The sequence below is a fragment of the Anabrus simplex genome, chromosome 3, assembly GCF_040414725.1.
Source record: "Anabrus simplex isolate iqAnaSimp1 chromosome 3, ASM4041472v1, whole genome shotgun sequence".
In the NCBI taxonomy this organism is placed as follows: domain Eukaryota; kingdom Metazoa; phylum Arthropoda; class Insecta; order Orthoptera; family Tettigoniidae; genus Anabrus; species Anabrus simplex.
Window position 1 is genome coordinate 385,426,643 of NC_090267.1, and position 24,559 is coordinate 385,451,201.

General features: G+C 37.8%; 1 protein-coding gene across 1 annotated transcript in view; it reads right to left on the reverse strand.

Moving 5' to 3' along the window:
• msps (msps cytoskeleton-associated protein 5) overlaps positions 1-24,559 on the reverse strand; it is a 414,143-nt gene that overhangs the window by 353,667 nt on the left and 35,917 nt on the right. Inside the window, exons 4-6 of the mRNA XM_068226728.1 lie at positions 17,265-17,471; positions 1,574-1,745; positions 1,338-1,461 (exon numbers count right to left, since the gene is read on the reverse strand). Of these exons, the coding sequence (XP_068082829.1) occupies positions 1,338-1,461; positions 1,574-1,745; positions 17,265-17,471 (503 nt within the window). The remainder of the gene's footprint in view (positions 1-1,337; positions 1,462-1,573; positions 1,746-17,264; positions 17,472-24,559) is intronic.

The window sequence follows — 24,559 nt, forward strand, 5'->3', positions numbered from 1 at the left end:
TGACAGCCACGCGACGTCGCCCGGTATCATGCACATGATTTTTCTGGGCATTCGTTTTCAAAGGCATGGCTATTCAGTGAAAGGAAAAGGTCATCCCTTATATTTTGTAAAACATTATTTTCAGTCTTCAAGGTAAGACTGAACGCTGAAAAGCATAAAAGTCTATAATGATAGTGTATGCATGTATTTATTTATTCAAGGTAAGATCCAAAGAATCTCATTCACGCCGACAGGAGAATCAGTCACGAAGTCAGCACAAGTATGCCAATTCACATCACAATAAGTGTCACGCAAAGTATTATTTTATATGCATGGAAATGAATTTAAGGAAAATACCTGTGAAATGATACACCATTGCCCTTTGTGAACCCCTCTCTATGAATCCATAAGCTGCACAGGAGACTGGCATTTTCCTTCAGAGAACTATATACTTCAATTCATCGGGAAGCTCCAGTAGTGACAGTGCCAAACAATCCAGCTGTTGACAAACACCGTGCACATTCAACTTCGCACACAACTGCAGTTCCCGTGCTACCTCTAGTGTATTACTGTGTATTATTTACTAATTACGGTGAATACACTGAGACAATTCTCGTCCTAATTCCTCCAACTGCCAAATCTACCCACATATTTTGTCGTTTACGTGCCTAACAGAAACTACGTGGCGTGCAATAGTATTCCTGATGAACAGCCCTACCCCTGACTCTTCCCTTCCCTTTCTAACACCTGTCAAGTACACTTTATAATCTATCTCTTCCTCATTATCTCCCTTTACGTGAATATCACTTTCTCCTAGCACATCCAGATGCATCCTCTTTGCTGACTCAGCCACTTCTACTGTCTTTCGTAAGCCCCATTAATATTGATAGTTCCCCATCTAATTCCACTTCGTTCGCCAAGCTGTTTCCAAGGAGTCCCTCGCCTGTCAAATGAGAGTAGGACTCCGTTACTCCCATAGGTCCGAGGCTTGCTTAAAATGTTCTGAGCCCGGTAAATTCATGAAGCAGGATGTTCCCCTACTTACACATAGTCCAAGTGATGATCTCTCCCCTAACAGGTTAGGGACCATCGGATTCTATAGCCCTAGCACAAGGAAGGCCATGGCTCAGAATGTGTCAGATTCCCACTCCTATTCCGCAGCAACTGGTATCCCGACTCTCAGGACCACTTACTAGGCCACTCAGCCGTTGCCCATGGTTCACGAACTCTGACGTGACCACAGTAAACCACACCATGAATCATCTATGTGCGGAATCCACTCCTAAATTTTTGCTGTCGAGTTTTGGTACACCCTCTATAAAAAAAAAACAATCCAAAACTATTAACATGTCACTTACCATCATCACCAGCTGCTGCTGCTTCATTTAACTTTGCTTGCTTTTGTTGTTGTGATTTTAGATACCTCGTGGGGGCAACTCTATCTCCTTTGACCTTCTCAAATTCAGCTTCGAGTTCAGTCACCTGTAGAAGCAGATTACAGCACTCTTACTTCAATTGCTTGTGCTGGCCAACAATACATATAATAAAATGTCATTATTTATCCAAAAATTAAGGTAGTAAAGATTATACCTACCTGTACTGGCTTGAGAGAACTAAGTTGTGGTTTCAAAGCTACCCCAACCCACCTATACATCTCTATTACCAGTGCCTTTGTTTCATCTCTTACAGTCTTATCTCTGTCTTCAAGTAATGGAGAAATTTTCTTCAGCAGGGGCTTTATATTGATTACTTTCGATCCAAATTCCCTGCAATTAAAAATATTAAAAGGAAGTGAATTACACGAGATATTGCACATCATGGATACATCTTGAAATAACGAAAAATTTAATAACTGAAATTATTTCAAAATTCCAGGCTATAACACATACAGCTCCTGAACTTATGCTGGAAGAGCAATGACAGTTAAAATCAATATCTTATAAAATCGTCATACATTATCTGAATGAATGCTCAAGGGCTCGAGAACCTTCAGAATTTTATGCCAATGGAGAGAAAAAAAAAAACAATTTAGAAACATTGTTGCGTGGGCTTTCTTTATGAGTGTAATATTTAATTTACACAATGCAGGGAGATTTTACCAATGTATAAGAGATAAGATAGGGAATGGAAAGGTCCCATACCGATGCAAAGAGGTGTTGCACAAGACCTATTTTGTCCCTTATCTGACATATGGAACAGAAATGTTGACTGTAAGAACCGGAGAGGAAAGCCAGATCCAGGAAGTGGAAATGAAGTTCCTTAGAAGTATGCTCGGAAAGACAGAGAAAGAGTAGGGATAGGGAAGTTACAACACAGATTAGGGACCAACAGACTGATGTGATTTGTCCAAGTTGGCACAATGGTGATAATAAGAACCCATAGAGCAATGAACTAATGGCAGGCAAGTAGAACACCAAGGGGGAAATCAATGAAGAGGCGAATAACCAAAGTAGCAGAAGCAGTGAAGAATAGAGGTACGAACCATCCCAGAGAAGAATGGTGGAAGTACAGGTAGAAGTGGTAGTCAATGGTCAATTACCCCACCCAGCAGGGAATCAGACAGTGAAGAACACCAACAAGAAGAACAAGTAGGGTAATTATTACTTTGCGTCACAGTGCTGATACAATATGAACAGTACATAATATGTATAAACCATAAATTACACACTACAGTATAGAAAATTACACCGCACACCACGGTACAGATATAATTATTTCAGTCGCACTCAGTCCAACCAATATTCCGCGACAGCTATTCTCCATTCGGTCGCTTGAATAGCCTTTAAGTGCACATTGAACAGGGCGTAGTTGGCAATTATAAATGTGTGGAGTAGTTCACATTTCCTGATGTACTAAACACCCCTACTTCTCGAGGTTGTCCCTAGATCATCCAGTACCACTCCTCAAATGATTAAGTGACCAAGTAGCCCAACTGAGCTGATGTCCAGCGGGTGGACATTCTTGAGGTGCCATTGACTCTGAAAATGTTGCATTGTACAGAGAGCGTACTATATTGTTTTACACTATTTTTTGTACATCCGGGTATGGTTGATATTTCACTTTTGAATGGTGATGCATAACTAGTGTCTTGTTCCACTGTTTGCTAGCAGCACACGCACAGAGGCCAACGAATGCACTCGTCATAGACATTTCATAACACTGTCAGCATTGATGACAATTTTGAAAGATTCAGGTTTATACAGGGTTCTTACATTCCAAGTTCCTATTCGTAAAGCCGATTTCCACTGCAGGGTCGTCATATTTTGATATCCATTCTTATTCATATGAGGCAAATGAGATACTCATAAAAATCTTTTTTACCGGGCGAGTTGGCCGTGCGTGTAGAGGCGCGCGGCTGTGAGCTTGCATCCGGGAGATAGTAGGTTCGAATCCCACTATCGGCAGCCCTGAAAATGGTTTTCCGTGGTTTCCCATTTTCACACCAGGCGAATGCTGGGGCTGTACCTTAATTAAGGCCACGGCCGCTTCCTTCCAACTCCTAGGCCTTTCCTATCCCATTGTCGCCATAAGACCTATCTGTGTCGGTGCGACGTAAAGCCCCTAGGGAGAAAAAAAAAAAAAAATTTTCTACGCAACAGAGCTGTTAACTCTATTTGAAACCCCCAACCTGGAGGGCCAGAGACTTTTCTGTCATTCTCTGTAATTCTTAGGAATAAGGTGTCCCAGTTATACATTGCTACAGATTGAGCCTTTAATTTTGTATTACTCATTGACAGCTCATTTTTTCATCTGTGTTAGATGAACAAAACATATCTTGTATCACACTTCTGTGATGCCTCGTTACTGAGATAGGAGGTTACAAACCTTGGTTTTACACTGAACCATCTTCCTTTGTTATTCTCGAATTTCCAACCGGAACTCTCACTCATCACAAGTCTTTGTTATCGCAGCAGGCAATCGTTACCAGTCAGTCATTAAATGTCTGCAGTCAGAGCACAGAGAAGTAGCTGCAGCAGCAAGAGATAGGTCAAACAAAGAGATCCGTCAATTTATGAATTCCTGAAGCATATATAAGAATTACTGTGGTGAAAATACAAAAGATGTACAATTTGAGCTCAATTTGTCCCAAACGTCTTCATTTAAGAATGTACCTGTCACTTCTTAGGACGTAGATAGATCATTTTCTGTGTTTACGAATACACTGAAGGATGAACAGATGAGCTTAAATCAAGACAATTTGGAGAAATTACAGTAGTTGTACAATGTTTCAAAAGGAACTGAATTTTAACAGTCCAAATTTTCCAGTTTAATGTGCATGTTGTGCCATATGATAATGCATGAATGCATGCACAGTCTGAAATTTGATAGTGTATGGAAATCCGGGCTCTATACAAAACCAATGAAACGGAGCAATATAGTCATCGCATTCAAAATGAAGTAGTTTGAACTTGGTTCTCACAGTGCCTGGAAGATAGAAACACTCATTGAATAATAAATATAAGTTGTAGTGTATGCCACAGAGTAGTTATGCAACAAAAAACTAGGTGTCAACTGGTCGACACAAGAGTGTTAGCGCTGAACGGCAGCTATTGACCTGTTTTAGAAACGTGAGTGGAAAGAGTTAAGATATTACTAATAATACAGCATACATTAACGGGATCTAATTTGAATCAGTCGACATTAGTATTACTTCATTCTGTACATCGAAGTTGGTGATTAGGGCGTAACTCCACCAAGCATAGTCAGTAACAAAATTTAGGCTAATACGGGACTCCTCAGTAAGAAACATTTTTATATGTACCTTTCACTTCACGGGCTTGCTTCAGAGCTAGTTCCATTATCTTCCCTCTTGAACACACTGGAGACTGTCATATTTTAACGTGCTACCCTCTAGAAATCGCATGATTTTTAATGGTTTTTGAAATTTTTTCAATGGCAGGGTAAGCCATGATTATAACTTTTGGAATACAGTAGAAGTCCGCTATAGCGAGTACGTCATATAATGAGAACTTCAAAATTCCTATATTAAACTGTGTATCGTCCTTCGGTTACAGTGAGAACCCTATCACTGGCGCATCCGTTATTACGAGCGATTAAGCGTGCCCGATGTTTTCCGTTACCGATATTTATGCACCCCAGCGATGATATTGCATGCGATCGATTGATTACCTTCGGCATCGTTTCCTCGCTATGTGCACTAGCGATTTCTCTCGTCGACATTCGAAGGCGATGTCGGAGTCGATTAGTAATATCCATCGACAGCTGTTCCGAAAAGAAAATTCGAAATGAAAGAAAACATATTTTCGTAATAAATGCATAAATAACATGTCTGATAACAGTTGTTAACTCGTTAAAAATTAAAGCCGACTAAACGACCGCTTAATTTTGAGGCTAAATACAGCAATTAAGTAAGAATGCGATACACCTCGAGATATGGCAGAGTGCTTAATTGATTTCATACGTTAGTTTGTATTTTTTTGCGTCTGGTTAAATTACGGAACGGCTATTATGAAAATTTATAGCGAGAAAGGTATAATTTCTCTACTGGCGCTTGAAGTGTGTTTTCATCATACGTTCAGTACGGTTAAGTTAGGATACGTAACGCTGTTTGAATAAGAAAACTGGAACGTTTGCAACAAAATGCGATCGATTATCTTCGGTACGGTACAGTTTTCTCACTTTGTGCATTTGCGAGCTCTCTCGTTGACATTCAAAGGCGGTATTGGAGTTGATTAGTAATACCCATCGACTGCTGTTCTCTAAAGAAAATTCGAAATGAAAAAGAGGATAACACGTTTTCGTAATAAATGCGTAAATGACGTGGCCGAAAGCAGTTGTTAACTCGTAAAATTAAAGACTGAATAAACGATGTCTTAATTTTAATGTTATATACGAAAATTACGTAAGAATGTCATACACCTCAAGATATGGCAGAGTACATCACTGATTTCAGAGGATATTTCATATCTTCTCGCATCTCGTTACGGCTATTTACATGTAAATTTTTCGCGAGGAGGTTATTTCTCAACATGCGTTTCAAATATGATTTCATGATAGGCTACATATACGGTTAGATTAGGTGACGCTGTTTGAAGAAGAAAGCTCAGGTGTTTGCCAAAGAAATCTCTTGAGTGATACCGTATTTCTCCGACTCCAAGACTTTCTTTTCTCAGAGTCTCATGCGAAAACTCAAGGATTGTTGCATTCGCGGCCTAACAGTAAGTTAATGGATACCACTGGCAACTACCGCGGTAACCACGCTGCTTCTTTTCACACGCGCACAGAACTCATTGACAATAAACGACCGCCTCTCTACTACACATCGCTACCGGTTGTACAGAGTACAGTGCCTGTGTGTTTCTCAAATCTGCAGAATGGCATCAAAACATGCGACCCTTCGAATTCTTAGAAAAGCCATGGCTACTCAGTGGCAGAGTCATAATGCATCTATTGCGCTTGACGCTTAGTAAAATTAAGGTTTATAGACAGCAGGAATATTTTCGTGATGGATAGTCGTATTGTAAAGATACGTGGAAAAGGTATTGCCGGCAAATTTTCAACAGGTTCTAGTCGATATTATGATGCCAAGTTTATGTTTATTAAACAATCTGAAATGTAGAATAATTGTGCAGCCGCAAGAAAATACGGCATAGGCCTAACTAAAGCCAATATTTGGAGTTAGCGTGTAGACAAAAAAAAAATGAAAAAATGTGTACCAGTACTGTACAAAAAATGCATGCAGTGGTCCGCAACAAGGACACTTTAAAGAAGTCGATGATGAAATTGTGAGGTATGTGCACGAAAAACGCAAGTGCAGTTGGCCATACTGTGGAGCAATAAACTCGTTCGTTGACTTCCAACGTTCGCGATTAGGCCTATACATCGCTAGCCGTTGAATTTGGCCGCGCCCGACAAGCGAGACGTGTGTGTAGAGGTAGCCGGTTATATCTGACGCTGCATAAAAGTAACAGTTTTATAGACAGCAAGAATAATTTACTGATGGTTCGTTGTATTGTAGAGACGCATGGAATAGGTATTGCCGGAAAATGTTCAACGAGTTCTCTTCGGTATTATGATGCCAATGTTAAGTTAATGGTCCTTAAACCTGCGGAAATAAAGAATAATTGTGCAGCCGCAAAAAAATGAAATACGGCGTAACGAAATTCAATGTTTGGCGTCTAAAAACAGTCTAAAAATGCGTAGGCTTGTATGATTTTACAAACTTCTTTTTGAGTCTGATTTAAATTTTTTGAAGGAAAAAGTGGGGTTAATCTTGGATTCGGAGGAATACGGAACTATATTTTTTCAGAATGAAATTAAACATACACTTTCACGTAATATCGATTACGAAAAATAGCAAACAATTAAGTCGTAGTGTGGATATCATCTGCGGAAACACAAGTTTTGAACAAACTGATCGCCATTTCATACCGACTTTAAAGTGCATGAAGGGTATACAGTGTTCTCCCCAGAAATTTTCGTCAGCCGGGTGGCAGGAATGAGTAGCCGGGCGGGGAAAACTACGTAAAAACTTAATAAGAAAACATTTCGTTTTATTCCTCTCAGGGCATTAATAATAATAATAATAATAATAATAATAATAATAATAATAATAATAATAATCATAATAATAATAATAATGACAAAGTCACCTCCATACAGGCCATGAAGGCCCTTGGAGGAGTGGAAGGTAAAGGCTTCCACCATTGTTAACCGCGGCACGTGAAGAGGTAGAGTGGTTAGCTCTACGCCTGGCCGCCTTTGCCCCCAGGAGTTAACCTGGTACTCATTTTTGGTGTAGACTGAGTGAACCTCAGGGCCATATGCACCTCCGGAAGTGGAAATCTCGTTTCTTAAATTTTACGACTTCCTGACGGGGATTCGAACCCTCGTCCTTCCGGACGAACCGAGCACGCCTTTACCGCCTTGGCCAGGCAGCCGCTAATCATAATAATAATAATAATAATAATAATAATAATAATAATAATAATAATAATAATAGTAATGCGACCTCAGATACCGTGTGCAAACATCTTAATTCGACGTCATATGGCTGCTTGCTCGTCAATTTCGACGTTCCGTTTTACTTTAGGCCTACTACATGTCAGAGTAAACCGCATCTCTCTTGGGCGTCTAGGCCGAGTTTTAGTGAATTTTGTCAGGTAAATACCAAATATGTTACCAGATATCCTCTACATGCTGATATCGTACAACATGGAGTGTCGCCCTTCAAAAATCCGACCACCTCTGTCGGGTTCGAACCCGGTACCTCTACCACTGATCCACAGAGGGCATTAACAGTAATATCAGACAGGTAAACTATTTTAGTGTTATTATCTCGAACAAGATGTTCTAGCGTTCTACTGCTCGTTCATAATCAAACACCGGGGCATGTGGAGTGCCATACGGGTTTCTGACGTCATGAGGAATCGAGTGCTCGAGTGCGAATCCACATTAATCCAAACACCGCTCGCGCATGACACTACGATATAGTCAAGCTAAACATTTAAACTCTAATGTAATTGATGCAATTATGCTAACAATAATGAAGATTTACCATTTAAATAAACAGTTTTACAGTATTTACAGTTTAATTTGAAGCACGCAATGATTTAAATATGTAATAATATATAAGTAATAATAATAATAACGTAAATGTCTCCACCTTTTCAATACAATATATTCACAAAATTACAAAATTATACTGTACTAGTTTCGACCCATCTAGGGGTCATCATCAGCCATATTGGAGCAAAGATCATTTGTGGCGAAATCCTAAGACAATATTATTTTAAAGAATAACAAGTGAAGTGAGATGTTATGGTAATAGTTAATAATACAAGGAATATACATACTAAGAGGTTTTTAACAAAGAATAAAGTATAAAAGGGTGTTGTAAAAATTATAATCATGGAAATCAGTAAGTTCTTGTATTGAAATGAAATATGGCTTAGGAAGAGGGCTTAAGGTGGGGCTGAAGGGTGCGGGAGAAAGTGTAATTGTCTTGGAAAAGTACCTTTGATTAAATTTGGGATTGAGTTTAGGTTGGCTGCATTATTGTTTCTGAGGAAAGTGATAAATAGATCGAAGAGTATGTTGGGTTTCTCTGAGATTTCATTGAGATTGTGACTGGCATTAAAGTATTGGTCTAGGTGTATGTAGTAATTTTCCATTATGTTCAGTAAAGGGCCCTTGTTTGCTAATACGAGGATGTCCATGTCTTGTTCAATATTGGTGAAATTATGGTTATAATCTTGCATGTGTTGGCCGATGGCTGTATTAATATTACGTAATTAGCATGTATCTAGGTTATTATAGACGGGCGGTCTGTAGAAAAGGCAGGGCGGTGCGCCCACTAAAATGGTCCTAGGGAGAACACTGATACAAAAATCGGATATAACGACAATCCGTTATAGCGAGTAAATTTTTCGCTGTTATGAATTCTTGCTATAACGGACTTCTCCTGTATTTAGAAAGATTACATTTTCTTCTAGATAAAAATTAGACGAAGCTAACTATGCCAGTTCGGTTAATATTTCAAAATCTGCCTAATATTACGAACACATCTACTAAAGCACACTAATACAGATTCTAACCGAACTGGACAATTGGTACCAGCATCCTTGTTTACGACCAGTAATTTGCTTTCCCACTGTTCATTGTTTGACGGTGTTGCAATGAGTTTTTGCACGTTGTCATCTGTACCCGGGAAGTGGTGTAAAACAATGTTACAAAACCCACTTCAGGAAGCGGTTTAAAACGTTACACTTCACACCATTTTGATATTAGCTCATTATCTACATTTACTTGCCTGAAGCAACAGAATCATCATGTTTACTTAGTGTGTAATTGTTATCTTCATCCTCATTTTCAGAACACGCGTCTTTCATAAGAACATCCATTATGGATTTGTTGCTGAAATTTTGAACACTTGAAATACACATGCTAGGTATTCAGGCAGGTCAGAATATATTCTGCTACCGTATGCAACAGTACACGGTACTACCTGAGACTGTCTGGCCGAGGGTCTGGCGGCCGATACCAAACCAGGCAAACTAAGGGAAAACCAATAGCTGCGAGCAGAGGAGTTTTCCCTTAGAAGGTTCGACAAGATGAAACCTTTCTGTGGGAAATAACACAAATTCACCAGCTGCTCTCTTGCAGTGAGGCAGGTGACCGCCAAAGGCTAAGGGAGACCACCCTAAAAGAAAAAGAAAGAATGAATGAATGAAAGAATGAAGAATGAAATGATTTCACGGCAAGCCTGGTTGGTAGCGCAGATAAAATATGTGGAAGAACAAGCAGAAAAGAGAGAAAAAAAAAAACATCTTAGTCAAATGATAAAGTGAAAGAAGCCATAATGAAAAGGTATAAAGCCAAAAAGGGTCTTGATGTGGCTAAGTCTGATAGAAGAATCAATAGCGACTGGATAACAAACTGGAAGAGATGGCAAAAGAATATAGATACACGAAGTTGGAAGACAAGAGAATTGTATGGGAAGAAAAAAGTTGGGAAGAATTTACAACTGGAACAAGACAGTAAAGGGAATACGGAAATTATGTATGAAATACAGTAAAAGTCTGTTATAGCGAGAATTCATAACAGCAAAAAAATTGCTCGCTATAGCGGATTGTCACTATATCAGATTTTTGTATAAAAGTCGGAAAACCCTCCATATAAATTAAAAGCAGTATGAAACGACAAAATCAGTTTGTTCAAAACTTGCATTTCCGCAGATGATATCCACACTACGGCTTACTTGTTTGTTATTTTTCAAAATCCGATACTGCGTGAAAATGTATGTTTAATTTTGTTCTGAAAAAATACAGTACCGTATTTCTCCAAATTCAAGACGGCCCCCACTCTTTCCTTCATAAAATTTAAATCCGGCTCAAAAAGTGCTTTGCAAAATCATATGAATGCCTTTGTTGTTCTGTACAGTACACATTTTTAGACGTCGAACACTGGCTTTCGTTATGCCGTATTTTTTGCGGCTGCACAATTAGTCTTTATTTTTGCAGGCTTAATGACCATTAACTTAAAATTGGCATCATAATACCAAAGAGAACCCGTTTAAAATTTGCCGGCAATACGGTACCTATTCTATCCGTCTCTACAATACGACAATCCAACAGGAAAATTTCCTGCTCTCTAGAAAACATACTTTTACTCAGCGTGAGATATAACTGGCTACCACTACACGCACTTCTCGCTTACCGGGTTTGCCAAATTCAGCGGCTAGCGATTTATAGGCCTAATAGCGGACATTGAAGGTCAACGAACGAGTTTACTGCGCCGCGGTATGGTCATTCCGCCCTTGGCGTTTTTGTGCACATACCACACGATTTCATCTTCAACTTCTTTAAATCGTCCTTGTTGCGCAGCACTGAATGCATTTTTTGTACAGTAGGCCTACGCATTTTTTAGCTATCTTTGTCTTCGCGCTAATGCCAAATATTGGCATTAGTTAGGCCTAGGCCGTATTTTCTTCCGGCTGCACAATTATTCTACACTTTTGAGTGTTTCATAACCATTAACTTAAAATTGACATCATAACATCGATGAGAACCCGTTGAAAACTTCCCGGCAATACCTCTTCCACATATCTTTCCAATACGACTATCCATCACGAAAATATTCCTGCTGTCTATAAACTTAATTTTACTAAGCACCAGGTACGGTAGACGGGTTATAACTCTGCCGTTGAGTAGCCGTGGCCTTCCTAAGAATCCGAAGGCTCGCATGTTTTGATGCCATTCTGTAGATTTGAGAAACGTTTTTGTAGAGGCTAATAGAACTTCATTCTCTCTTCACTATATCCCAAGATCCAGTGACGTTACACACAGGCACTGTACAACCGGTCGCCGCGGCTAGCAATGTATAATAAAGAGGCAGTCGTTTGTTGTCAACAAGTTTAGCGTGTGCACGCACGGAGGGGGGTGAAAAGAAGCAGCGCGGTTACTGCGGTTGTTGCCGGTGGTATGCATCAAGTTACTGTTAGGCCGCGAATACAAGGCAACCCTCGATTTTTCACATGAAATTCCGAGGAAAGAAACAGTCTTAGATTCGGAGAAACAATGGTATCAGTCCAGAGGCTTATGTGGCAAACATTTCAGTTTTCTTCTTCAAATGGCGTCACCTAACCTAACCATATATGTATCACGAAAACATCTTTCAAACGCATCTAGAGAAATGATAATCTTCTCGCTAAAAACTTACATGGGAATAGCCTTTCCGAAATTTAACTAGACCGAGAAAATACAATCTAACCTCAAATCAGTGATGCGCTCTGCCATATCTTGAAGTGTATCGCATTCTTACTTAATGTCAGTGTAGAGTATTAAAATTAAGCGAGTGTTCACTTGGCCTTTAGTTCTAGCGAGTTAACAATTACTATCGGCCATGTTATGTATTTATTAAGAAAAGTGTTATCCTCTTTCATTTTGAATTTTCTTTCAGAGAACAGCAGTTCTACAGTATTACTAATCGACTCCGATATCACCTTCAAATGTCGACAAGAGATCTTGCAAGTGCACATAGCGAGAAAACGATACCCCACCAAAATAAACGATCACATTTTGTGACAAGCGTTTCAGTTTTCTTATTCAAACAGCGTCACCTAACCTAACTTAACCGTACTACAGATGTCTTATGAAAACATGTCAAGGGCCAGTAGAGAAATGATAAATTTCTGCTACAAATTTCCATGATAATAGCCTTTCTGAAATTTAACCACACACGAGTAAATATAAAACTAACCACTGAAATCGGTGATCCATTCTGCCATATCTTGAGGTGTATCCCATTCTTACTTAATTTCATTATTTAGCATTAAAATTAAGCGATTGTTTAGTCAGCCTTTATTTTTAATGAGCTAACAACTGTTATCAGACATGTTATTTAAGCATTTATAACTAAAACACACATTCTCTTTCATTTTGAATTTTCTTTACGGAACACCAGTCGACAAGTTTTACTAATTGACTCTGACATCGCCTTCCATGGCCAACGAGAGAACTCGCTACGGGATATAGCGAGGAACCGATACCGAAGGTAATTGATTACATGCAACATAATCGCTGGGATGCATGAATATCGGTAACGGAAATAATCGTACACGCTTAATCACTCGTAATAACAGATGGATCAGTGATAGGGCACTCGCTGTAACCGAAGGATAATACACATTTAAATCAAAGAATTTCATTTTTGTCCGTATTGAACTGAGAATGGAAGATAGGAAACTTAAAAGGGTCCACCTTTTCAATACAAATAAATGTTATAGTTTATTTCCAACATATATTTACACAGTTTAACGTAGGAATTTTGAAAGGAAAGCAAAATATTGTTGTTATAACGGGGTTCTCGTTGTATGCAGTACTTGCTATAGTGGACTTCTACTGTAGTAAAAAGTAAAAGATCAGATAAAGATGCAATTACAGCTCTGGAGACAGATGGGAATATAGTTCGCAAGATGGAAGATATCAGGGATACAATGGGACAGAATTTTGACAAGCTCCTAAATGGCCCTAATGAGATCTCTGTTGAGCATGTAGGACAGAAAACAATAGAGGAAGATATTCCAATTACATGGACAGAAGTAGAGCAAGCTGCTCTATAAGACGAAAAATGGTAAGTCAGCAGGAGCTGATGAAGTTACAGCTGACATGATTAAGGGCCCTTTCACACGGTCCACTTGCTTTCCACGCCACGCCACGTCAGTCCACTCCACTTCTCACGCACTTGCTGTCCACTTCCGTCAACTTGCCGGCAACTTCTCGTCCCCACCTCATATTTGCGTCTTGGTTTGAATCTGGTCCATGGACGTGCACATTATCCTTGGGATTTTTATTCTTCCGAAAAGAAGGTTGAGGTGCAAGAACAGTACTAAGGTTCATTGGGTCCATCCATTGAATTCATATCGCCTAGAACGAGGAACTCGTCGTTCTTCTAGATGAATGTACCAATGATCTAAAAATGTGCCTTAATTACTTTCGTATGAGTGAGAATTTGTTTGAATTGTTGTCAATCCTTGAAGCAAGTTTACAGCGTCAGGACACCAACACGAGAAAATGTATTCCGCCGATATTTTAAAACAAAAAATTCAAACTTGTGACGCACACAATGTTGACCGTTTGAACGACTGATTTAGTGAGCTACCAGTATGGAATTGCTACCTACACCTACCTTCTGTAAATAAGACTGGTAGTTCTCACGAATAAGATTGTTTTTTTTTTTTTTTTTTTTTTTTTTTTTTTTTTTTTTTTTTTTTTTTTTACAAGTTGCTGTACGTCGCACCGACACAGATAGGTCTTATGGCGACGATGGGACAGGAAAGGGCTAGGAATGGGAAGAAAGCGACCGTGGCCTTAATTAAGGTACAGCCCCAGCATTTGCCTGGTTTGAAAATGGGAAACCAGGGAAAACTGTCTTCAGGGCTGCCGACAGTTGGGTTCGAACCCACTATCTCCCGAATACTGGATAATGCCGGCACATAAGCGCCTGCGGCTATCATGTTAGGTCCGAATAAGAAAATGTTATTATGTAATTTAATTGGAAGTAGTTCTTTTGAAATGAAGACTGCTAAAAGGCCTTGATTAATTATTTTTCAATGACCCATGTTATTGTAATATCGAAAATTGTTAACATATAACACATATAGCCTATTACTGTAGATATCAACTTCTCTCACTTTGGAGTTGTCCAGTTCGGCAGAAAGTGGAATCACTTCATGGGAAACTTCATTCCACATTTGAAGCCTTTTATTTTATTTGAATAGTCTGTCGTTCGTTAATCCCACTGACAAGGCCGATTTTGTATTTCTATTATTAACTTTTCAGTATCTATGAATGGAACCGACATTTTGAAACGAAATCTTCGAACTTGTAGCTCATATGTTGACTGTCTGAACGAGCTAATCTGATTCAGTGATGAGTGAGCTTCTGGTCGCCCAGTGTGGAAGACACTTCAGGCCGGTCGACAGCAGCCTGCTGTTGACGAGAATGGACGGATGTTGAGCCACACGAAGTGTCTCGTGTGAACGCTACCGGCCTTTTACCACACCTCTGGTGGAGTGGAGTGGCGTGGCAAGCAGTGGATCGTGTGAAAGGGCCCTAAAGCTGCTGATCCACCAGGAATACATTGGCTGTACAGAGTTCTCAGAACAATATGGAAGGATAACGAAATACCTGAAGATTGAACAAAAGGGAGTAGAAGGAAAAGTGAAAATGACAGAGGCATTACCCTCCTATCACATGGCCTTAAAATTATGGAGAAGATCATTGAAGCCAGAGTAAGGGATTTACAATAGCCTATCTTAGAAGAGCATACCAGCCAACTTTCGAAAAGAGAAATCTGGAAGATACTTAAGCAGAAAATTTCTAACAACACGTGCATGTGTAACAGTCTTGAGACATAATGAAAAAGGACAGCAGGGGGGGGGTTTGTAAACAATACTAATACAAGTAAAATACAGTAGAACCTCGATGCATCGTTCCCGGAACTATCGTTTTCCCGTATTCATCGTTGAATTTATTCTGTCCAAAAAATGTTCCATATAATCCAATGTTAAATTTCCCCACATCCACCGTTTCTCGAACTAACATTTTATCGCATCGATCGTCGAAAAATTATTTGTCCTCGGTCACAATTTTCCCGCACTGATCGATCATACGTAAAAAAACATACGCAACTTTTTTTTTTTTTTTTAATTTAGAGGGACTGCTCAATACTCTTAACATATAATAGCGGCAACCTGTCGCGAGAATGTACGAGCGATTCGGAGTTGCTAGTCTTGAACAAGGATCTTGTAGGTTGGAGTGTTGTGTACAGGTTATTCACGTGCAACCTCACTACGAGCCTCGTGCTGCCAACGCTTCTCCTCGACCCACTAACTGACACCTAGAAGTATTCTTATTTATAAGAATTAAAACGTAGACAGCGTAAAACTCAAATTTTCCACCGTTTTCTGTATTGGTATAGGCTGGCTAAGATTGCCAACTTCGTTGAAAAAAAAAAAAAAGAAAATTGCACAGTGTGTCAGATTCGTTTTAATTACTCACAGGGTGATTAATTGCGTCAACTTGTGGAGTGTGTGGGATGCTAGAGGCCTGTTGCCCTCTGCCTAATAGTCTTGTTACAAGCCGGACCTAACCAAGCCAGACCAATAACCTTTTCTCATAGCCTAGTCTTGTAACTAGTTCCTAAGCTGGCAGCTTCGCTCGAACCGCTGTGACATCATTCGAGACGCGATGAATTTCTAACCTCTGTGACATCGTCTGAGCTGATCTGCGGGACCGCGCCGTGTTGGGCATCTAACCTATAGTTCGCAAAGTGTCTACAGAATCTTTCCCTAAATACAGGTTATCACCGTAATATCCACGCATATATTTAATTTGCAATAAGAGAACTGAACTTAAAGGTTTTTAATTATTACAAAATGTGTAAAGAAAAATGAAACGAAAGGCGTAAAAGCCACGCTTATTATATTTACCTCGTAAGCATATATCTCAGTTGCAATATTTTGATACCATTATGTATAATATGAGCTAAATGGTTAGCACATGTTGGTCTTTGGTTCAAGGGGTCTCGATTGGGTCGAGGATTTTAACTTTCCTTGGTTAATTCCAACGGTTTGAGGCTGTCTGTTTGCCTTAGAATTCATCTTAGGTAGGGCCGCATTTTAACATGCGCGTAGATTGCCTATCACGCGACAACTCGAAAGACATGCAACCGGCTCCGGAGGCCACGCACCATAATAATCGTAATAATAATATATTTACGTAATGAAAATATCCCAATACAGTGCCCGCATTTTATTATTTTGCTTTCCCCCTATTGTTATGTTGCCCGCATTTATAGTTTTCCCCACATCCGTTGTCACATTCCCCTTGCCCTCTGAAAAACGATGCATCTAAGTTTTACTGTGTATGTTGTCATTTATGATCAACCCTGAAATTAAATACACGAAGTTACATATTGATGAGTGCTCATCTGTTTTCACATTACACTGGGAACACTTTCCGTGATCGTATAAAACAAGGAAGTTAAGCAGAATATGCCTCACGAAAAGACTGATAATATTATTCTAGTAACTCATTACGAACACCAATAAAAATACCAAATTGCTTAGAAATACGTCACACAATTCCAGGACAACAGCCTTCATGACATAGACGTGTTCGACTATATTTTACACAAAACTGGCTGCAATTTAGAATCATAAAAAGTGGATATTTGTCTCTCAGATACCGAAATGTCCTATTAAAAGAAAATTTGTATAGTTACATGATATATATATATATATATATATACATATACCTCACCTTAGAGCGAGAGTCATTGCAGCTACACAAGCAGCAACAGTTTTAGGATTTTTATGATCCATGCCCTTCAACAGTTCATCTTCAACTGCCTCGTATTTCTCTATCTCAATATACATTAGTGTGATCTGAACGGCCATTTCTTTCGTTTTAGCTTTTGGAGCTGCTATACACTTGCTCACAATTCCTGACATTACTTCACCAACAGTCCTGAAACAAATCAACCAATTTTTTTTTACAAAATATTGAAAATACTATCAATAAAATAGACTATGAAGGGGAAAATACAGAATAAATTAGAAAAAAATAGTACTGTATAACAAAATTTGCCTACCAATTAAATAAATAAATAAATTAATAATAATAATAATCATAATAATAATAATAATAATAATAATAATAATAATAATAATAATAATAATAATAATAATAATAATCAGGGCTCTGGTATGAGCTTAACTTTCCAAAAATGTGTTTATGTCCTTAAAATGTGGAAGGTATGGAGATTAGTGTAGAAAATATGTTAATAAGTGTGGAAAATTTATTCTTAAAATTATACTGTAACTATAACACACAAAGAAATACACAGGATTCCAAAATTTCCAAGTGATAAGATGACTTAACAAGAAAATGGAACTTGAATTTTTCTTATAATAATGTATTATATTGCTTCTAAGTACAAAATTATGTAACCTTTTTCTATTGAAAATTCATTGTAGCTGAAGATGGTTCAATGGACTGAAACTTGTATAAAAATCGTATGTGGATGTTCAATTTTAATCCTATTGTAACATTTTAGAATTGATTGGGAGGACAATAAAAAGAATTTATGCCTATACATGTCAATACGAAACCAAAATGAAGTTTATTACATGTACATACTATTATTCTAACACAGAAAGAAGTTGAAAGAGAAGCCTGGTACATTTTATTACTTAATTTACAGCTGTGAAATGAAGTTACCTTTTCTAATGAAGAGTTACTGCACAAGATTTAAGAACAGTATTTTACTAAACAACACTAGCAGCTTCCTTCACTCCCATCTTTCTAAATACCTATCCTCTCCTCTTTTGTCTCTTGAAAGTGGTCTTGCAGATATTTTCTAGTTAAGTTTAACCCTGACACCATCAAGGTAACTATTCATTGGTACCCATGAATTCTGCAAAAACAGTCACTGTAACGATCCGTCATTACCAGCCATCATTATTTGTGTGCCAGATAGCAGCATTTTTGCATGGAATAAGAGCATAGTTTCGGCTTACTTTATGCTCAGCGGGAACTGCCGACTTCTTGTTTACGTCGTGGTTGGCAGCAAACTTGCGTGCATTTCTCTGTTTTCATTCATGATTATATAGTGAAATGAAGCAGTTTCATAGGTAATGTATTTAGTTTACTTGTTACTTCATTATTTAAATAGTTCTTTGGTAATTAGGTGGATAGTGTTAGTGAAGTGTTAGATATAGTTCAGTTAGTTTAGGGCTAGTTATTTATCATGATCGACACAGTGAGTTCATTTATCTAACAATATCACTGAATATCTTGACAATTATTCAAGTGATGCTATTTCTTTGTCCGAATAACAAAGTGCGGATGATGATAATCAAGCACCTCCAAACAGTGATGTTAGTGTGGATAATGATTTGGAGGACGAAGTTTATTGAGATATCTTTGCCCTGGAACAGCCCATCCCACTTCATCAGTATCAGGAACTGACAGGACCTAAGCATATGCCACCACCCGACTCCCCTCCCATTTCATATCTCAATTTGCTCTTTACCTCTGATCTTTCAAATATGATTGTCTCGGAAATCAGTCTCCCCATCAGTTCCTGAACAAAAATAAGAAGCCATCTCCACAACTTTGTAAATGGAAGGACGCAACCCTACTTGAAATTAGAGATTTTCTGGCTTGTATTCTGAATATGGGGATAAACAGGAAAGCTACCGTTGCCTGACATTGATTATCCTCATCAGAGTGAACACCATGGTTTAGGAATATGTTCTCATTCCATAGGTCTCAGCATATTTGTAGAATTTTTTCATTCAGTGGACAGTGAAGTGTGTGCTCCACCAGATGATCTGGCCTACGATCCCTGTACATGATTTCAACCTTAAGTTGATCTTGCCAACAACATTTATACATCACTACACTCCTCATGAGGAACTGAGTATTGAAGAAAGCCTCATGGTGGCAAAGAACAGGACATGCCTAATATAATATTTACCCAATAAACATCACAAGTGAGGAATAAAATTCTGAATGCTCTGATTCAGCTTCACACTACTGCTTGTGATCTCAGGAAGTCAAGGACAATGTTGCTAAGTGTGGACTGGGGTACACTGTGGTCATGAGACTATTCAAATTGGGGAACTACTTGCAGAAAGGATACCATGTGTTTGTAAATTAATTTCTTGTGTCTGTTCCAATTGTAAGGGACTTTTCAAGTTCGGAACATATATATAACTGGCACTGCATTAAGAAACAGAAAGTACCTGCCTAAGAGTTTTTAAAGGAAGTTTGTACTGTCATTCTGGACCTGTCTTGGCCTGTGCCTACAGAGAGAAGAAATCACAAAAGGCACCTGTAATTCTTCTCTCCAGTAAGGCAGCAACTAACCTCTGACATGATGATGTATGCCCACCTAGATGAACGCAAAGCTGTTCAATAACGGAAGAAGGTAGCATTTAATATCGCCAGAATGGTCCTAAATTCCTACATTGTATTTAAGGAACATGCATGCAAGAGGTCAAGAAAAAGTGAAATCGAAGCTACGCTTTAGTGTAGAGATCACTGAAGATTTAGGGGGTGAGTGGTTGCAAACCAAGATTGTTTCAACAAATGATCCTTGAGGGCCTCCAGGAGTATCTGTACTTCAGAGAGGAAGAAGCAGAGATCCAGAACCATTCGTACAAGGTGCAGCAAGGGACTTCATGGAGAGTTTCCCTAAACACAAGTGTTACGGTGATCGGTCAGTGGTACATGATACTACACACTTGAGAAAAATGGTCACAGGATCAAAGGGTTTTTTTTTAAATGCTAATAGAGCACACGGACAGAATTTTAGCAAATTTGGTTAAAATTCATTTCCTAATCAAAATTTGTCTTCCATTTCCTTTTCCACATTCAAACCAGATGGCATGAATGTCCAATACATTAGCAGCGATTCATTTTCTATATGTCAACTGAATAGCATGGTATTATCTTCATTCATGTAATTATCTTCATTGGCGAGCGTTACATACTAGTTTTAAGAAATGTGTATTTTATGCAAAAATGGCCGACATATTTCGAAGATACATCACTTTAAAATGTTTAAAGTATCCTTGTGCACACAGAATCTTAAAATTTACCATACTAGTAAACTATAATATAGCCTTACTACTGACACGAAGCAACAACATGGGCAGCAAGCAACATTTCCCAGAATTACTTCCAAACTTTTAAAATCTGGAACTTGTAACTTCATTTCCACATTTATTCTTCTTTTAACATTGAACCCTTTTGGTTTAGAGACATGACTTACTTGCTGTTATACGTGTTGTATACTGTATGTAACTTTACAAACTTTCATGTTGATATCTTCATTCATGTGCCTTCCAAGTAATTTTAAAAGAAGTGTGTGCATAGTGTGGTAAATATGGCTGACAGTTTTCACACATCCATCAGCTGAGAACTTGAAAGCGAAAGGGTTAAGTACACATAAAACCTTGTACCGTTTTCATCGTCCTGATATCGGAATAAAGGTCGTCGTATGAAATTATAAGTTTGCCATGCACGGTAATGATCGCGAAGATTACATAATTGGGCCATACGTCAGAAAAGAATGCATATATTAAGTAAAATAGGCCGTGATTTCGAAGTGTATACATTTTACGAACATATATATTGAAGAAGGCCATGCACGTGACGGCAAAGATATTTATTTGATGAATTAAAGATGCCTAGATCACGGACTGAGACGGAAAGTTATAAAGGATCCATGCGGACGTGATAAAATAATAGAAGGTGTTCAAGATTGTTAAAACAAGAAGAAGTAGCTGAACAATGAAAAAAAAAAAAAAATCCGTTACGAAAAACGACGTAATTTATCCTCGAGAAGTAAAGCCAATCTTTGAGTAAATAAGAAGGGAGATATTGCAGTAATTTCCAGCTGGAGAACCTTAGAAGCGAAATAATATTTGGAAATCAAATATATATACGAAGGAATATCGTGAAGAGCGAGTTAGAAAATACCCGAACAGTAGTCGGAGTATAGGCTCAAGACCGTACGAGGAATCAAGTTGAATATAATGCAGTATAGGTTGATTAGCCGAACAAAAGAAATTTTTAGAGAGCTAACTTGATATATTCTAACTGTTAAATTGCTACAAAGAATTAACCTTGAATTACTGTCCTAAAAACCTGATCTTAGATACAAACTTGATATACATTCCTGAGAGTATGGATGTGAAATTAACTCCCGATTTGGAAATGTTTCTTTCTTTTATGACTGACTGCAACAACATGAGAGGCTAAATCGGAGATGGAGCCGGCTGTCTGACGGAAACCGCCCAGCTGTTTCTACTATCCCGAGTCCCAAAACTACAACCTGATGGTGACATAACGAAGGATGGAGTCGTTCTACGCAATCTTAAGATGACAACATCGAAGCCGGAGCCAGTCGTCTAACGTCAGTGATCGCAAGATAAGTTCCAAAGAGTTATTTTATTTTCTTGAAATTAATATGCAGTAAATATAGTAGTTGTAATTATAGTGAACATTGGTATGTTGTTTTTACGTAGTTCTTCGTGATAAAATCACAGTCGTTACCATCTTCGCAATGAGATTGTCCTTGTTGACTTATTATTATTATTATTAATGTGGGAATAGGTATTTCTTCAGGAGTTACAATCAATGCCATAAGATAGGAATGCTTATAACTGAGCAAGGAGAGATTCAGAATGTAATTTTTAACCATTATGGGACAAAAACATCGTATTTCAAGTGACGTAACCCTAATTTTATATTCTTGAAGAAGATAGTTGATTTCTGAATAACCTATATGTGTTTGCTGATACGACGCAATGAAATGTGAGTACATATTAACTTATTTGATTTATATATGCATTTCATTTTTAGGCTAATGTGTTTATGCGAATAATATATGAATTCTAACCCAAAAGAGTACCGTTATAGTACAGTAATGTGGTGTTAAGTTGATTTGCCGTCATGTTGGTGATGATAAATGTTTACCTAGAGAAGTTATGATTTGAGTGGCATGTTAATGAGGAATTATGAATAATTATTCGCTGTGATATGTTTATGGATAATTGTGGCGGTAAATACGGCGTATTATGGGCCGATGATGATGTTTGCCATACGCGGCAAAATATAAATATGGTTTGCGAGATATATTGGGTTAGTGCTACACGAGTACAATGAAATACATCTCGGATTTCATACATGGGTTACCATAAACTGTCTTCAAAGGAAATATCCAAGTAGGGAATAAATAAAAGAAGGGAAACTTGTTGTCTTCATAGATAATATATATCAACGTTGTACTGAATATTATTGGAAGCATGTTGTCAAGAATGAATTTAATTCATAGAACAACCCCATAATTTAAAATCTCTACCACAATTAAATAAAAAAGGTTACCAAATGCATTCCTACGGAATTATAGATACCTGATTAAATATTGCTAAACCATAAAACATGTTAGGTACAATTTCTATTTGAACTACGATTATAATTAGTCTTTGTACGATACCTGCATTTAGTTTTAAGGTGTTATTTGAATATTTTAACCAAATGACGTGGTCGAGGTGACCAATATTTCTCATTTAAAGAACAATATATATTTGAAATAGCCATTTTTGGGCCGATATATTTGGAACTTACTTGTGATTGCTAACGTTATAACATCAAAATAAGTGAATTACAGTGACAGAATGTTGATGTGATAATGATGAAAATAAGCATTTTTTTTATATAAAAGAAAGAAACAAGAACTGATGGACTCAAACTATACAATTTTATTATGAAGTTTAATTAGGATTAGGGACTTAGATTTATTTTCAACCTAAAAATGATACATTTTTTTTTCAATAGAAAGAAAATGTACTTTCAACTTTATAATCAAGAAAACTTATCCTTATTTTTGTGATGCGCTTAACTAATGGAGAAGAATAGTTGAATCAGATTGAAGTTAACTTAAATTTTATTTTCTTTGTTAGAGAAGAAGAAAATTGATGATGATAATTATTAGTAGATTTTCTTTTATGAGTCCGGAATCAAGAAATAAATAATAGATTACCCAATTTAGATGTTATTATTTTAGGAGATAGGCTAATATTATTAGGATTTAAGTAATTTTGAATTATTCCATTTAAAAAAAAAAATATTTTATTTATTTTCTTCACTTATATTCGGATGATTGGACTTGAAAAACCTAATATTGATTCAGGATGATGAATGGTATCGATAATAATTTATTGAAGAGGAAATGAGGTGTCTCAGTTGATCTCACGTAAAATATTATGGTTCGTAGATGCAATTTAATTATCCCTGAGAGGTGTCGCGTGGCAATGTAAGGATTACCATATCAAATATTCTGATAGGAAAATTGAAGGTTACAACATCGCTAAAATTCTATGATGCGATAACTGTTTATACGATGAGGATTTAAACCGAACTTAGCCAACGACACTTAGCATCAATTTTATTATGCATTCATCCGTTTAATGGTCTGTAAGAGTGATGGGTGATTGAGGGGAAAATAGCCGGAGCAATTGTTAGGTCACCCAATGGGACGCACATATTAGAAATGGTTGCCCAATATGGTGCATGACAGAAACCACCCCTCAGGATGGTGCAACCTTAAACAACACACTTGGAACCGTGATGGCAAGCATAATTGGCAGTCCAGTCATACAAATTTTAGTGAAAAATGGAAGGATATGTATAGGTATTTTAAGGCAGAAACAGGTTATAACATTAATGAACAAGGAGAGTGTGTATGTGAGGATCTTCAAAAGGCAGAAGTATTCCGTCAGCAGTATGTAAAGATTGTTGGCTACAGGGATAGGGTCCAGAGAGAGGTGACTAATGTTAAAAAAGTATTAAAATTTACCTATGATAATGACATTTACAATAAGATAGAAAATTTGAAAACCAGAAAAGCGGCTGAAATTGATAAGTTTTCTGGGGATATACTGAAGAAAATGGGTTGGGATATAGTACCATATCTGAAGTACTTATTTGATTACTATCTGCATGAAGGAACTACACCAAAAGAGTGGAGAGTTGCTATACTA